Raw genomic sequence first — 14,704 nt, forward strand, 5'->3', positions numbered from 1 at the left:
GAACCCAAAAAACTCATTAATATCAAAGCTGAATAGTTTTGGAAGTAGTTTTTAGTTTGTTTTTAGTTATAGCTATTTTAGGGGGATATCTGTGTGTGCAGGTGACTATTACTGTGCATAATTATTAGACAACTTAACAAAAAACAAATATATACCCATTTCAATTATTTATTTTTACCAGTGAAACCAATATAACATCTCAACATTCACAAATATACATTTCTGACATTCAAAAACAAAACAAAAACAAATCAGTGACCAATATAGCCACCTTTCTTTGCAAGGACACTCAAAAGCCTGCCATCCATGGATTCTGTCAGTGTTTTGATCTGTTCACCATCAACATTGCGTGCAGCAGCAACCACAGACTCCCAGACACTGTTCAGAGAGGTGTACTGTTTTCCCTCCTTGTAAATCTCACATTTGATGATGGACCACAGGTTCTCAATGGAGTTCAGATCAGGTGAACAAGGAGGCCATGTCAATAGATTTTCTTCTTTTATACCCTTTCTTGCCAACCACGCTGTGGAGTACTTGGACGCGTGTGATGGAGCATTGTCCTGCATGAAAATCATGTTTTTCTTGAAGGATGCAGACTTCTTCCTGTACCACTGCTTGAAGAAGGTATCTTCCAGAAACTGGCAGTAGGACTGGGAGTTGAGCTTGACTCCATCCTGAACCCGAAAAGGCCTCACAAGCTCATCTTTGATGATACCAGCCCAAACCAGTACTCCACCTCCACCTTGCTGGCGTCTGAGTCGGACTGGAGCTCTCTGCCCTTTACCAATCCAGCCACGGGCCCATCCATCTGGCCCATCAAGACTCACTCTCATTTCATCAGTCCATAAAACCTTAGAAAAATCAGTCTTGAGATATTTCTTGGCCCAGTCTTGACGTTTCAGCTTGTGTGTCTTGTTCAGTGGTGGTCGTCTTTCAGCCTTTCTTACCTTGGCCATGTCTCTGAGTATTGCACACCTTGTGCTTTTGGGCACTCCAGTGATGTTGCAGCTCTGAAATATGGCCAAACTGGTGGCAAGTGGCATCTTGGCAGCTGCACGCTTGACTTTTCTCAGTTCATGGGCAGTTATTTTGCGCCTTGGTTTTTCCACACGCTTCTTGCGACCCTGTTGACTATTTTGAATGAAACGCTTATTGTTCGATGATCACGCTTCAGAAGCTTTGCAATTTTAAGAGTGCTGCATCCCTCTGCAAGATATCTCACTATTTTTGACTTTTCTGAGCCTGTCAAGTCCTTCTTTTGACCCATTTTGCCAAAGGAAAGGAAGTTGCCTAATAATTATGCACACCTGATATAGGGTGTTGATGTCATTAGACCACACCCCTTCTCATTACAGAGATGCACATCACCTAATATGCTTAATTGGTAGTAGGCTTTCGAGCCTATACAGCTTGGAGTAAGACAACATGCATAAAGAGGATGATGTGGTCAAAATACTCATTTGCCTAATAATTCTGCACTCCCTGTATATACATAAATAAATAGACAAACATACACACACAGGGACATACATGCACATGCACACATATATATGCTGTACATACAAACACACAGATCTGCAAAAGGTGATTTCACTAAGCGAACCTGAAGCTGACATCCGAGTGAAGTGCCATATCCCATGACTCCTGGCTCTGGCGGACATTATTCATTGGATTGTGCAGGACAAGAAGTAGAGAGTTATCCTGATTGTGATAATAAGAATCCAGGCACCGATACCATTGAGATGCTTCATGAAGAACCTGCAAGAATTAAGTGCAGTTACATCAAGCAGAAGCTATAGCGTTAAGTAGTTTTGGGACCTTACTGTTAATTACTACATAATAGGGCCCAGTCATACGTGACAAAAGTAAGCAGAACAGGGTTATAACTGCAGACATAGAAACCAGTGGAGAAGGATGGAGACTAACATTATCCCATACTCATTACGGAACTCACAGAACTAATATTCTGTCTTTCTCAATACCTGAAGTAAAAGATTTGGCTCATAATTCTCACAATAGCACCATTCAGACAGGGACCTCTTCTGTGTCTTCTGAATGTCTTCAAGATCGACCAAGGGACGCTCCATACTATCCTGAGATTTAAAAGGAACATTAATAAAAGATAACCCTTGCAGAACATACATGTTTAGAGATCTGGCCATGTAATGTTAGTTTAGCTCTGTAATCTTCTGAAATACCAACACATGTGAGAAATATGAGTAATTACAGATAGATTCATGGAATAAACTTCCAATAGGTGGTAAACACAGGGACTGTAAAAGAATAAAAAAATGCCTGGGACATGCATAAGGTATTCTAAGAAAACAGTAACATGTAATGGGTAGACTTGATGGGCTTTTGGTTCTTATATTCTGTATAATTCTCTGTTTATATGTTTTTATGACTAAGGAGTAAGACAAAGCTAGGTACGGTAGATGGACAGAAGGCAAATTATAAATAAGTCCAGTGACTTTAGATAATATCATGATAAGACTAGGGTTGGGTGTTTTTGCATACAAGCCAGACCTCGTTGTTACATATCAGCATGTGCTATTAAAATGGGACAATAGTATGATAGAGCATGGCCAATCAGAATGAACGTCTGTGTCACTGCATGCGCTTGTCCACTTGTGCTTTAGCGCACTTCCTCCTCAGTGCACAATGTATACGTTTAGTACCTCGGCAGGCAATACAGAACTGGGTCCCTGATTGGCTACCAATCACTGAAGCAGGATTTAAGTCCCAAAAACCGAAGTGCAAACAGCTCACTATTATTCCATGTTGTAGTGTCTATATCTCTCTCAGCCTGTCATCTGGATACTCTAGTATGGCAGAGCTTGACTAAGTGCTGGTCCTGGATACAGAAAACATTCTGCAGCATTTTCATTTGCTCCTTATCATAATTTGTTTTACTTACAGATATATTGTTACATCTCTCTAGAATAGAAGTACAATACAAACATCAATAAACCCAAAGCAAAAGCATGTGTGGTGCATTGTCAGACTCCTGAGCCTAAATTACTCAAAACATTACAGCAGTTGTTTGTTTGTAAATGTGTAATCCAGCTATGCCATTTCCTTACTAAATATTCTATACAGGCACGTGTATATTAAGCACAGGAACATAGTGCAAACGTGCACACACATAGGTATCAGTATTAGCCAGCTAGATGTAAAGGGACTTGCCAATATTACAAAGCCTGACCATAGCTTAACCCCTGCAAAGCCCTACTCAGGAGCTGCAAGACGTTATTTGTGGCTGTGCCCAGTGCTTGCGGCTCTGGGCCCCTTTGTGCAGGTCACTAATGCTAAAATAAAAAGCTCCAATAAATGACATAATATTTTATATTAGAATGTGCCTTTAAACGCAACTGAGAGTTCTTAATTAGTGTAGGTACCTAAATAGCCCATGAGTTTTCTGTCACATAAATAAATAGGTCTGAAATAATCCTGCACCTGTGTTGTGAAAGGACATACAAGTGCAAAGGAAAGTGTTTAACCCCTGCAAATGGCTACTAGCTGTACCCATATGTGTGCAACCACCAATTAGCTCCCAGTAGAGCAATGCTGTACCTGAGCCTATACTTGTAATATTATAAAACATTGTATGATCTATCTGAACCACAAAATGTAACTTTGACTTTCATGACAAACATATCCTGTATAAGCCCTGCTCTTGTGGTGTAAACAAAAGCTCCTGCTATCAGTAAATCTACAGGGACTAGAGATCTGCTTGCTCTACTCGTTACATACTATTTCATTCTTTAATTAATTCATCTATATAAATACTGTACATATGTCAGGTACAGTCTATCTAGTAAAAAAAGATACAAAAGCAACATATTGTCTTATCACCAGAAAGCAGTGCACATCGGGATTGTTTATTGGCTGTCTACTCCATTCCAATGCAAATTGCCTGGCATGACCTCTTGCAACAGTTCCAGCAACATAAAAGCATGTGATTGAAGTTGTAGGTGAACTGTACACGGAGTCATTGTGAGTGGGAACTGGAAAATAAATGTTCAGTGGGTGGAGTTAACCAGTCTATGGGCGTCACTGATATTTAGGGGTGTGGCTAGGTAGTCAGGGAGCAGCTGCCTGGAGAGGTTATTTTCTACCACCCCTTAGAAGAACTTGAGTATAAGCTGGTTTTGCACCCCCATAGAACCCCCAAAATGTTAACACTCCCTATACATTGCATTGGGACAATTACACAGCAGTATTCACATTCAAAACAAAAATACTCCTTCAGCAGCATAACAGCCTTGACCTTTTGAAACCCTGCCTTTCCTGTTTCCAGTGGTAATTATTGTTTGGGTGTCCAAAAGGGTGGGCATAAACTGGTACTTCAGGAACTCAGCTGAGGCATTTCTTGGTGGCTGTTCCTGTGATTTTTCGACCCAACCGATGAGAATAAAGGTCTTTTAACAAGAAAGCTTGCTGGTGGCTGGAGTACTTTTCTACATATGTCTTTTTGGATAACTAAGATTTGGCAAATCTTACTTTGTGCCCCATAATCAGGAGTGCTGTTCTCCTTTTCTTTTTCTGATTACCGGCATTAAATTATTCCCAGCTTCACTATGTCAAATAAAGTAGGAGGTCCGGCTGGACAAAGCTCACAAACCACTGCAATCCACAAAAATGCTGAGCTCTGGACTATATCTTCTAGTTCTACACACTTAACCAGATTTCCCTGCTATATCCTTTACCTAATGTGAGAAGTTTTTCAAATTCAACAGATTTAAAGGGCCATGATACCCAAATGTTTAAACACTTGAAAGTGATGCAGCATAGCTGTAAAAAGCTGACTAGAAAATATCACCTGAACATCTCTATGTAAAAAAGAAAGATATTTTACCTCAAGTTCCTCAGTAGCCACCTCCCATTGTAAAGGATTTATAAGCAGCATATTAGTATGTCTGTCCTGGGACAGCCAAAGGGATGAGCTCTCTCATGTTTTTTTCCCTATTCAGTGTAAGGAAGTTTACAATGAAATCTCATGAGAGTTAAGTCAAATCTCATGAGATCACAGTAAAAGAGTTCATGACCTCAGCACTGCTGATGCTGATTCACTGCTGTTCATTTCTTCAATTTTTTTTTTTTTAACCTGCAGCTGGGAGCAGCTGAGTATAACTTTTTACACAGAACTTACTCTGCTGAGCTGAGGAGATTGTGAGGTAAAATATCTTCCTTTTTTACATAGAGATGCTCAGGTGATATTTTCCTGTCAGCTTTTTACAGTTATACTGCATCAGTTTCAAGTGATTTAGCATATGAGTATTATGTCCCTTTAAGTGACTTAGAAAATGTCCTGAGCTTACATATATTTTACAAGGAAATTCAGATGAACTAGAATGAGACTAAGGGGCCGATTTATCATGTCCCAAATGGGGCCAAATACCACTGTTTCCGCACGAGCATTCAGGCTCGCCGTAAACAGGAGTTAAGAAGCAGCGGTCTTAAGACCGCTGCTCCTAAACCCGTACGCCTCCTCTGAGGCTGCGGACAGCAATCCACCCGATCGTGTACGATCGGGTTGATTGACACCCCCGCAGGGGGCGGCATTGCACAAACAGTTTACCAGAACTGCTTCTGCAATGTTAAATGCCGATGTCTGGCAGACATGATCCGCTAAAGGGGATCATGTCCACCAGACATTGATAAAACGGCCCCATAGAGGTTTAAATCACATTTGTGATGTCAGAGCGCAGGAGACATGCCAGGTGGTCACTGTATCTATTAACCGACAAGAAATTATCCTACATCAATCTCCCAGCATCCCTCACACTTGCTGGAAACATGAGATAGTAACTAGTTAAAAGGACATAATACTCATCTGCTAAACCACCTGAAAGTGATGTAGCATAACTGTAAAACGCTATCACATGAACATCTGTATGTAAAAAAGGAAAATATTTTACCTCAAAATGTGTTCAGCTCACAATTGTCAGTGACGTGAACAGTTATCCTTCAGCTACTGTCAGCTGCATGTGGAATAAAAACAATCAGCCAATTAGCTTCCTCAGTGCTGATGTCACACTTTGTTTTCTGTGATCTTATGAGATTTCATAGAAAACTTCCTTAAGCAGGGGAGGGAAATAACATGACTGTGCCTGCACACACCAGATGCAAACTCCCGTGCAAGTCTAGTATCCTAATTGGCTGCTTAAAGTCCTTTTACTATGGGGTGCGGCTAATGAGAACATTTTGAGGTAAAAATATCTTCCAATTTTACATAGAGATATTCAGGTGATATTTTCTAGTCAGCTTTTTATAGCTATAATGCATCACTTGTATGCGCTACAACATTTAGGTATCATGTCCCTTTAAGGCACCATTGTAAGGACTCTGCCCAAACCACAGAGACAGGAAATGACAGACAGAATTCAGTATTAGTCCCTGTCTTGATCCAATCACGGCCTTTAGTATTCGTGTGCAGCTGTCATGGAAACAATGCTCTCAGGTATGAACCTTTCCTGGCATAAACCACACAGGGGGTGTCAATCATCCCGATTGGTGGAGGTGGCGGACGAGTCTGACTAATTATTCCAAGCAGATAACACCCAATGGGTCAGAATAAATTTCACATTCCTGCTTCAGTATTGGGGAGCAGCATGAACATCCTATCCATTCAATAAAGTTCAATAACTTTATTAACAAAGAGCAAAATGGGACTGGAGCATTTATCTATCTGTATGTGCGGCGTGCACATACAGTAAGCGCTCGTGAATTAACAAGACCTGCTTCTCTCTGTTATTATTTCCTCACATTCTCACCTACATTTATTGTTTCATTCCATAGGACTGGCCTCCCGCTTACAGAGTTTCAGTTGCTCCCTAAACACACAGCAGTTCATGGGTACACACTCGCTATAATAACCTATACGTCTGTTTTCTCATAGGTCATTAAACACAAATGGTAAGCTGCATCCTGATATGCAGAACCTTCAGATCTAAGAAGAATGTTGCAATGAAAAACGCAGCTTAATTTGTCAAATGAGTATATTGTTTTATGTAATTCTTTTCAACGATTTCCCTGTCCCCCAGAACAAAAGGAACTTTGTTAACCAATCACAAAGTAACATTTATGGGAGAGTGGAGCATGAATTTCTGTGCAGTTTAAGTAAAATATTGGGGTATCCCTGCCTTGACTTATGGTGATTCAGCTAAGCTGATTAATATTGTTATAAACACAATAATATTCACAATCGGGGGTAGCTTTATCAAATGTCGGATACAGCGGATCATGTCCGGTCAACATCGATAAATGCCAACAGCATAAGCTGTCGGCATTTATCAGTGCACAAGCATTTCTAGTGAACTGCTTGTGCAATACCGCCCCCTGCACATTCGCGGACAATCAGCCACTAGCAGGGGGGGTCAATCATCCTGATTGGTGGAAGTGGCGGACGAGTCTTACGACCGCTGCTTCTTAACTTTGGTTTCCGCACGGAAACAGCAGCATACGCTGAATGATACATCTTCCCCTAGTATGACCACTGCTATTGCTAAGAATGCTTATCCTATCATGATTTGTTGATCTGATAATCCACCATAAGAGAGCAAATGATTAGGTAGACAAGATGAGGGAGAGGAGGACACTAGTTCACAGAAATGTAGATAACAGTATTAACCCATGCCTCTCACAGAAAGTGTAAGAAGCACAATTTTCTGATGTATTTCCCACTAAAAAAATAAAAACATAATGAAGGTATATTGCAATAATGTAATACTTTAAACAATGAAACATTGTATGAATTTGGCCCTTAAGTCAGTATAAAATGCATTGTTTTGCAGTTGTTATCTGCTGAATCCAATAATGTGACTATATGTAGCAGGGTTAGCCTTGAGAAGTCCGCAGTGCGCTTTGTTAATGAGGTAAAATAATGATTATATTGTAAAGTTGTTTTACTAAGCATAACTAACCCCTCATATGACGGTGGGGTACATCAGATGCACACGGCCAGGGCCGCTTTCTAATTAGTGCAATTGTCTTGTGTTTGCTTTGTAACTACGCACCTAGCTATTGGGATAAAGTTGGTGCTTCACAAAGAAACGATAATGGTGAGAATAATATGCTTTGTAACTACGCACCTAGCTATTGGGATAAAGTTGGTGCTTCACAAAGAAACGATAATGGTGAGAATAATATGCTTTGTAACTACGCACCTAGCTATTGGGATAAAGTTGGTGCTTCACAAAGAAACGATAATGGTGAGAATAATATGCTTTGTAACTACGCACCTAGCTAGTGGGATAAAGTTGATGCTTCACAAAGAAACGATAATGGTGAGAATAATATGCTTTGTAACTACGCACCTAGCTATTGGGATAAAGTTGGTGCTTCACAAAGAAACGATAATGGTGAGAATAATATGCTTTGTAACTACGCACCTAGCTATTGGGATAAAGTTGGTGCTTCACAAAGAAACGATAATGGTGAGAATAATATGCTTTGTAACTACGCACCTAGCTATTGGGATAAAGTTGGTGCTTCACAAAGAAACGATAATGGTGAGAATAATATGCTTTGTAACTACGCACCTAGCTATTGGGATAAAGTTGGTGCTTCACAAAGAAACGATAATAGTGAGAATAATATGCTTTGTAACTACGCACCTAGCTATTGGGATAAAGTTGGTGCTTCAGAAAGAAACGATAATGGTGAGAATAATATGCTTTGTAACTACGCACCTAGCTATTGGGATAAAGTTGGTGCTTCACAAAGAAACAATAATGGTGAGAATAATATGCTTTGTAACTACGCACCTAGCTATTGGGATAAAGTTGGTGCTTCACAAAGAAACGATAATGGTGAGAATAATATGCTTTGAACTTGATCCAATGAGGCCGCTACTCCCCATGCTTGTGAGACACCTAATGCCAACATGATGTCAGCTCTATTGGTTCTGGGGACATTTCAGTGCTTTGGACTCAGTGTTTGCAAATCGCCCTGGGAAGAACATTGTGTTAGTGAAATCATTCATCTTCCTTAGCTGTCATTTCTATCTTTGTTTTGGAAACAGAAGAATAAAATGTTAGAAGTGGTCACTTTGTCAGTCTTTTATGCAAGTAAACTGTTTCTTGCTGTGCTTAATATGGGCACTTATTTCCCCATTATACTGAAACATTTAAAAACACATTCACATAAAATGCAGCCTAATGCTTTTCTCTTCCAGCGGTTTTTTTTAGCCCTTCATCCATCGATCACAAGATGAGTAAAAGAAGGGCATTCTGTGCGCCCTCCGCTCTCTCTCTCTTGCTTTCCAAGATTTTATTGCAACCAGCTGCAAGTCGTTTTAACTGCACCAAAAAGCTGCCAAACTGCCTTTAGCCTTTGATTTCTTTTATGGTCCCCATAATCTAAATATTTGTATTGTTAGGTTATGCTTTTCTCTGTGCTGCAAGTAATTATTAGCAGGCTGCTTGTGTCGGCTTCCAGACAGGGTTATTTATAGCGCAGGACGGGGCTGTATGGTAGACAGGTGGTCACCAGGAGGCAGTCACACTGTCCTGTCTTGTGGTGAGCCGTTGGCTTCTGAATGGCACACAAATGCTGTGACACGGGCAGCGCCTTTAGCCTCTTCATGTACCATGATATACTGTAGTAAAACAACTTAAAAAAAACTCACTCCTTGTTTTATTCTTTTTTTTACCTTCTCATTGTCAAGAGCATAAAATATGAATTTAAAGCAGAATGTTGCTGAAATCAGATAAACAAAAGAGTCCCTGGTTAAGATGGTAATATACAGAGCATGTACCCAGCAATGCAGCACGTATATCTCTTCTGATGAGGACGTGCACAGATATAAATAAGCTGTAGGTAGGTCAGACAAAGAGTACAGACACTTGCATCTTGCTCTCTGGGTTTCACTGCATATTGTGACGGCCCTGGGCATGGTCACACTAACACCTTAGTACACATTACAGCCCTCTCTGGCATCTAACAGGTTATGATCCTGTGTACAATAACTATCAGATTTACTTATATAATTAGATCACTGCAATGCTTTTAATTGGTAATGGAAGGTTATTTATGCATTCATGATTCAGACAGAGGATACAATTGAAATAAAAACTGTTCAGTTTGCATCTTATATCAAATTTAAAATATTGGTTGTCGTTAAAATGTAGTCCCTTTCATGACAGCATACTCAGGTAGGTTCAGGAGCGTGCACAAGACTCGAGCACTATATGGCAGCAGTCTTCTTAACAACATTATACATACAGTGCTCAGTACACGTGCACGCTCATGTTAGAAGTCTTGGATTTAATATATGCAACCATATGTGAAAGGTTGGCTAATATACACCAAGAGTACAAGTTATGCTCTAAACCCGGTGCGTAAATAACGCAAAAAAATGAGCGGTATCACACTCTCCATAGTGCTGCCATTGCAAGTTACTGAAAATCCTTATTTTGTTGTACGGTATGGTGTGCTAAGCTCCATACCGCACAAAAGCCAAGGCGTGACTTGACGTGCTTGTGCACGTTTTCCCCCATAGACATCAATGGAGAGAAAGTGTTAGAAAAAAAGCACATGCAGTTGCGGTATGGCGATCACCGTAACGCAATCCCCATTGATGTCTATGGGGTAAAGAAAGTTATGTACAAACCTAACACCCTAACATAAACCCATAGGGGCAGAATTATCAAGCTGCGAAAGGAGCTTGATGCCCCTGTTTCCGCTGCTCCATAACTTGTTTGCTGCCTCTGAGGCTGCTGTCTTCAATCTGCCCGATCCTATACGATTGGCCATGAATCTGCAGGGGGCGGCATTGCACAATGATAAATGCCAACAGTGTATGCTGTTGGAATTTATCGATGTCTGGCGGTCATGATACGCTACATCGTATCATGTCGGTTTGCACTTTAGTAATTCGGCCTCCTCGTCTAAATACTCCTAATCCCCTGCCCCCGACACTAAATAAAGTTATTAACCCCTAAACCGCCGCCCCTGATATCACAGACACTAAATAAATCTATTAACCCCTAAACCAGTGGCCCCTCACATTGCTACTACTATAAGAAAGTTATTAACCCCTAAACTGCTGTCTAACCATATCACAACTACTGTAATAAAGCTATTAACCCCTAAACTGCCCCCCCCAACATCGCAGTACACTAAATTAAACTATTAACCCTTAAACCTAACTATCCCCTATATGTTCTGTGCTGCTCCAGCCTACAATAAAATCTCTCCAAAATCTTGGCTATTATGGCCCATCTAATGCTGTGACCTCAAGATATTCAAGCTGCAGGGATGTCTGCATCGTTTGAGCTGCGTATCATACTGGTCTGTAGCTTGATTGCTCTGGAGACTATTTGGAGGCTGCGGCCTTCACACATGACCCCACCAGCAGGTGTCTACGGATGCCCTGCTGTGAAGCAGTCTTTGGTATAAGCTGCACTATCTAAACTATCATTTTCTGTAATGAGTATATCTTAGCCATGGAGGAGCTGGGCGCTGTTTTAGGGCACTTATGGCAGACCAAGAACGGCAGTTCTCTGAAAGGATCAATTGCCCTCCCCGCGCCTGTCTTAGGGGACATGTTATCTTGGCATAGAGGGTAAGGTTAAACATTTGAGATGGTTTGCAGCAGGTACAGTATTGCTTCCTCTCAGACAAATTCCTAATATTCTAAATGTGTATAACTGACATATCATCTCATGACCACTTTAGCACATAATACTAACGCTGGTGGTCCATGGGAGGATACCAAGCTCTATTTGGGCCAAACTTTGTATACTAGCCTCTTTGTTCGCTTATGCTTATCTGCTTATAAAACAGGGGTGATATTATCTGTATTACCATGTTGGTCGGCTATATATACTGTATATATCTTTTCATGCCTAGAGTATAGTTGTTACAATCCCTCATGGCCCTTTTAGCATATAGTTTCAGATCGAGGGATTTGAATGAGACTGCTAATCTACACCTGGACCTAATTCCATATTTAAATTTATTTTATAATCTACAGGAGTGTAAATAAGCATCTGAATTATATTCTGATAACTGTGATTGTCACCAGTTTAGTTTACAGTAGGAACAAGTTCCAAGCATTCTTCAGCTGTGACCTGATTAAAGAACATTTTATGTTGAGAAAATAATCACTAAATTAAACACAGAATGTGTTAAGTTCTGCAAGATGGTTCCTTTGATAAAGTGATCTCTCTTTAAAAAGAAGTGAACATAAAACACTGCATCATTATTATACTCAGGCAGGATAAGGTATTTACATAAAATACAACGAAAGAACAGCACTCCATGAGATAGAACAGAAGCTGGAAAAAACCTTCCATGCATGTCCATTTTTATAATAACTCCTCAGGGTGCACAGGATAAGGTATTGTAGTCAAAGCTTGATCGTTTAACTAATAAATTGTGCAATTGCTGCCGCCACAGCAGGCTACGCATTTCACATCTAGGGACACACAAACCTATACACTGCAGAGACCCACAGCATAGCTGAAACAAATAGCAACATAAGGAAAATATTCTATAGCAACTTTATAACACCAGATTAAGTTCAAGGGCTCTAATCCATTCACTGTGAGTGGGCTAACAATACACCCCACCCATGGCTGGGCTCCTGTAGGTAACAGGCTACATGAGATCTATAATGCTTATTGTTTAGTTCTCATCTCAGCAGCACAGGAATATCTGCACAGTTTCACATTTTATGTACATTCTCTACATTATGCCGCACATCAGATCATATACCAGACAGGTGGGACTGGTGTGAATATACCTGATTTTCACTCTCTGAACAAGGAATATCTATTAAACAAGCTGCTCAAGCTGAGGTCCCTATACACAAGAATGAATTGCTCTTTAAAGCTCCATCAAGCAGCAATGTGTTTCCCCTTTGGCAATACATTATTCTCCTATATACCAAGTCCAGTGGTGTAAATGAGGCCTGTTACATGCCTGCCACACACCTGGCCCACATCTGTCACACACCGGGCACATGCCTGTCACACACCTGGCCCACACCTGGCTCACCCCTGGCACACATCTGTCAAAAACCTGGCACACGCCTGTCACACACCTGGCCCACAACTGGCTCACACCTGGCACATGTCTGGCACACGCCTGTCACACACCTGGCACACGTCTGGCACACGCCTGTCACACGTCTGGCGCAAGCTTGGCACACACACATGGAAATGAATTACTTGCAATGTGTTGACATGAAGCTGGCACATTAGACATAATATTTGTATATCTGTAAATGATCTTAAATGACAATTAGCCACAAGCGTCTTCTATTCGTATAAAACAGCAGAAATGAAACATTTTGTTGTCTAAAACTGATATTGTAAATAATAAGTGTCTCATTTCAGTGCAATAAAAAATGTAATTTAACGTAAAATATTTTAACTCCTGGATTTATTTAAAAACAAAAACATGAAACATTATAGAGTAATGATAAGGCAAATCCAGGAGAGTTCATGCACCATAGTGGTGAATTAGCAGTGGCAAATGACTGTTTGCGAAGAGGATGTTACAGTTGTTATTATGACAAATAAAAGTGCTGGCTGATCAGTCTAGAGGTCTGTAGCGCAGCCACTGAGCAACTTGCTCGGAGATCAGGAAATCATTCTAAAGCAGATTATTGCTGTACAACACATAATGTACAGCACATATAATCAGCACTACAGGGACATAAAGACCTCTTGGGTCACCATATGTGTTCAGCTAGCTCACAACAATGCATTTCTGCTCCTGAGCCTACCTCTAGACTTTACTGCAGTCGTGAACTAGATGATCATATTTTATTTGTGCACATTTCACTGTTTATAACATGCGATTGGAGAAATATATTTATATATATAACCTTCTATTAAACCAGATGAAGTTGCGTTAAAATATGAAATGATTTAGACAGAGCATAAATAGTCATGATTCAGATAGAGCAGCAACTTTCTAATTTACTCCTATGATCAATTTTTCTTCATTCTCTTGGTATCTTTATTTGAAAAAGCAAGAATGTAAGCATGGGGGCCGGCCCACTTTTGGTTCACCACCTGGGTAGCCCTTTCTGATTGATGTCTAAATGTAGCCACCAATTAGCAAGCGTTACCCAGGTGCTGAACCAAAAATGGTCCGGCTTCTAAGCTTACATTCAAATAAAGATAGCAAGAGAACAAAGACAAATTGATAATAGGAGTAAATTATAAAGTTGCTTAAAATTGATGCTCTATCTGAATCATGAAAGTTTAATTTTGACTGGAGTATCCCTTTAAAGGAAAAAAAAAGGTTCCAGTCTACTCCTATCATCAAATGTGCTTCATTTTCCTTTATTGCAGGAGCAACAATGAACTACTGGGAGCTAGCTCAACTCATATGGTGAGCCAATGACAAGAGGTATGCATGTCCTGTCACCAATCACCAGCTAGCTCCCCAGTGTTTATAAGTAGGGAAAATGCAAGAGTGGAACAGTCTGAACTCAATGTGGTCATCAGCAACAAAGAGAATATTAACAGCGGGTCTGTTCCCAGTTTCATGCATTGATTATTATTAGATGGACATTTGTTTTTAAAAGAGCAATAGAAAATGGAGGTTGTGCTCACTGTTTGCATTGGTGTGTGAGAATGCAGAGCACATGCGTGAGCCCTCTTCTTAATGCTCACACAGAGGGTGCACTGTGCACGCTACAGCTTCTACTGCCCAATTACAAATAGCCAAGGCAGAGTGCGTG

General features: G+C 40.5%; 1 protein-coding gene across 1 annotated transcript in view; it reads right to left on the bottom strand.

Moving 5' to 3' along the window:
- The window catches only part of SPAG17 (sperm associated antigen 17), a 783,114-nt gene that overhangs the window by 374,233 nt on the left and 394,177 nt on the right, over window positions 1-14,704 (bottom strand). The window contains exons 16-17 of the mRNA XM_053705129.1: window positions 1,983-2,093; window positions 1,604-1,758 (exon numbers count right to left, since the gene is read on the bottom strand). Of these exons, the coding sequence (XP_053561104.1) occupies window positions 1,604-1,758; window positions 1,983-2,093 (266 nt within the window). The remainder of the gene's footprint in view (window positions 1-1,603; window positions 1,759-1,982; window positions 2,094-14,704) is intronic.

The sequence above is a fragment of the Bombina bombina genome, chromosome 3 (assembly GCF_027579735.1).
Source record: "Bombina bombina isolate aBomBom1 chromosome 3, aBomBom1.pri, whole genome shotgun sequence".
NCBI classification, from domain to species: Eukaryota; Metazoa; Chordata; class Amphibia; order Anura; family Bombinatoridae; genus Bombina; species Bombina bombina.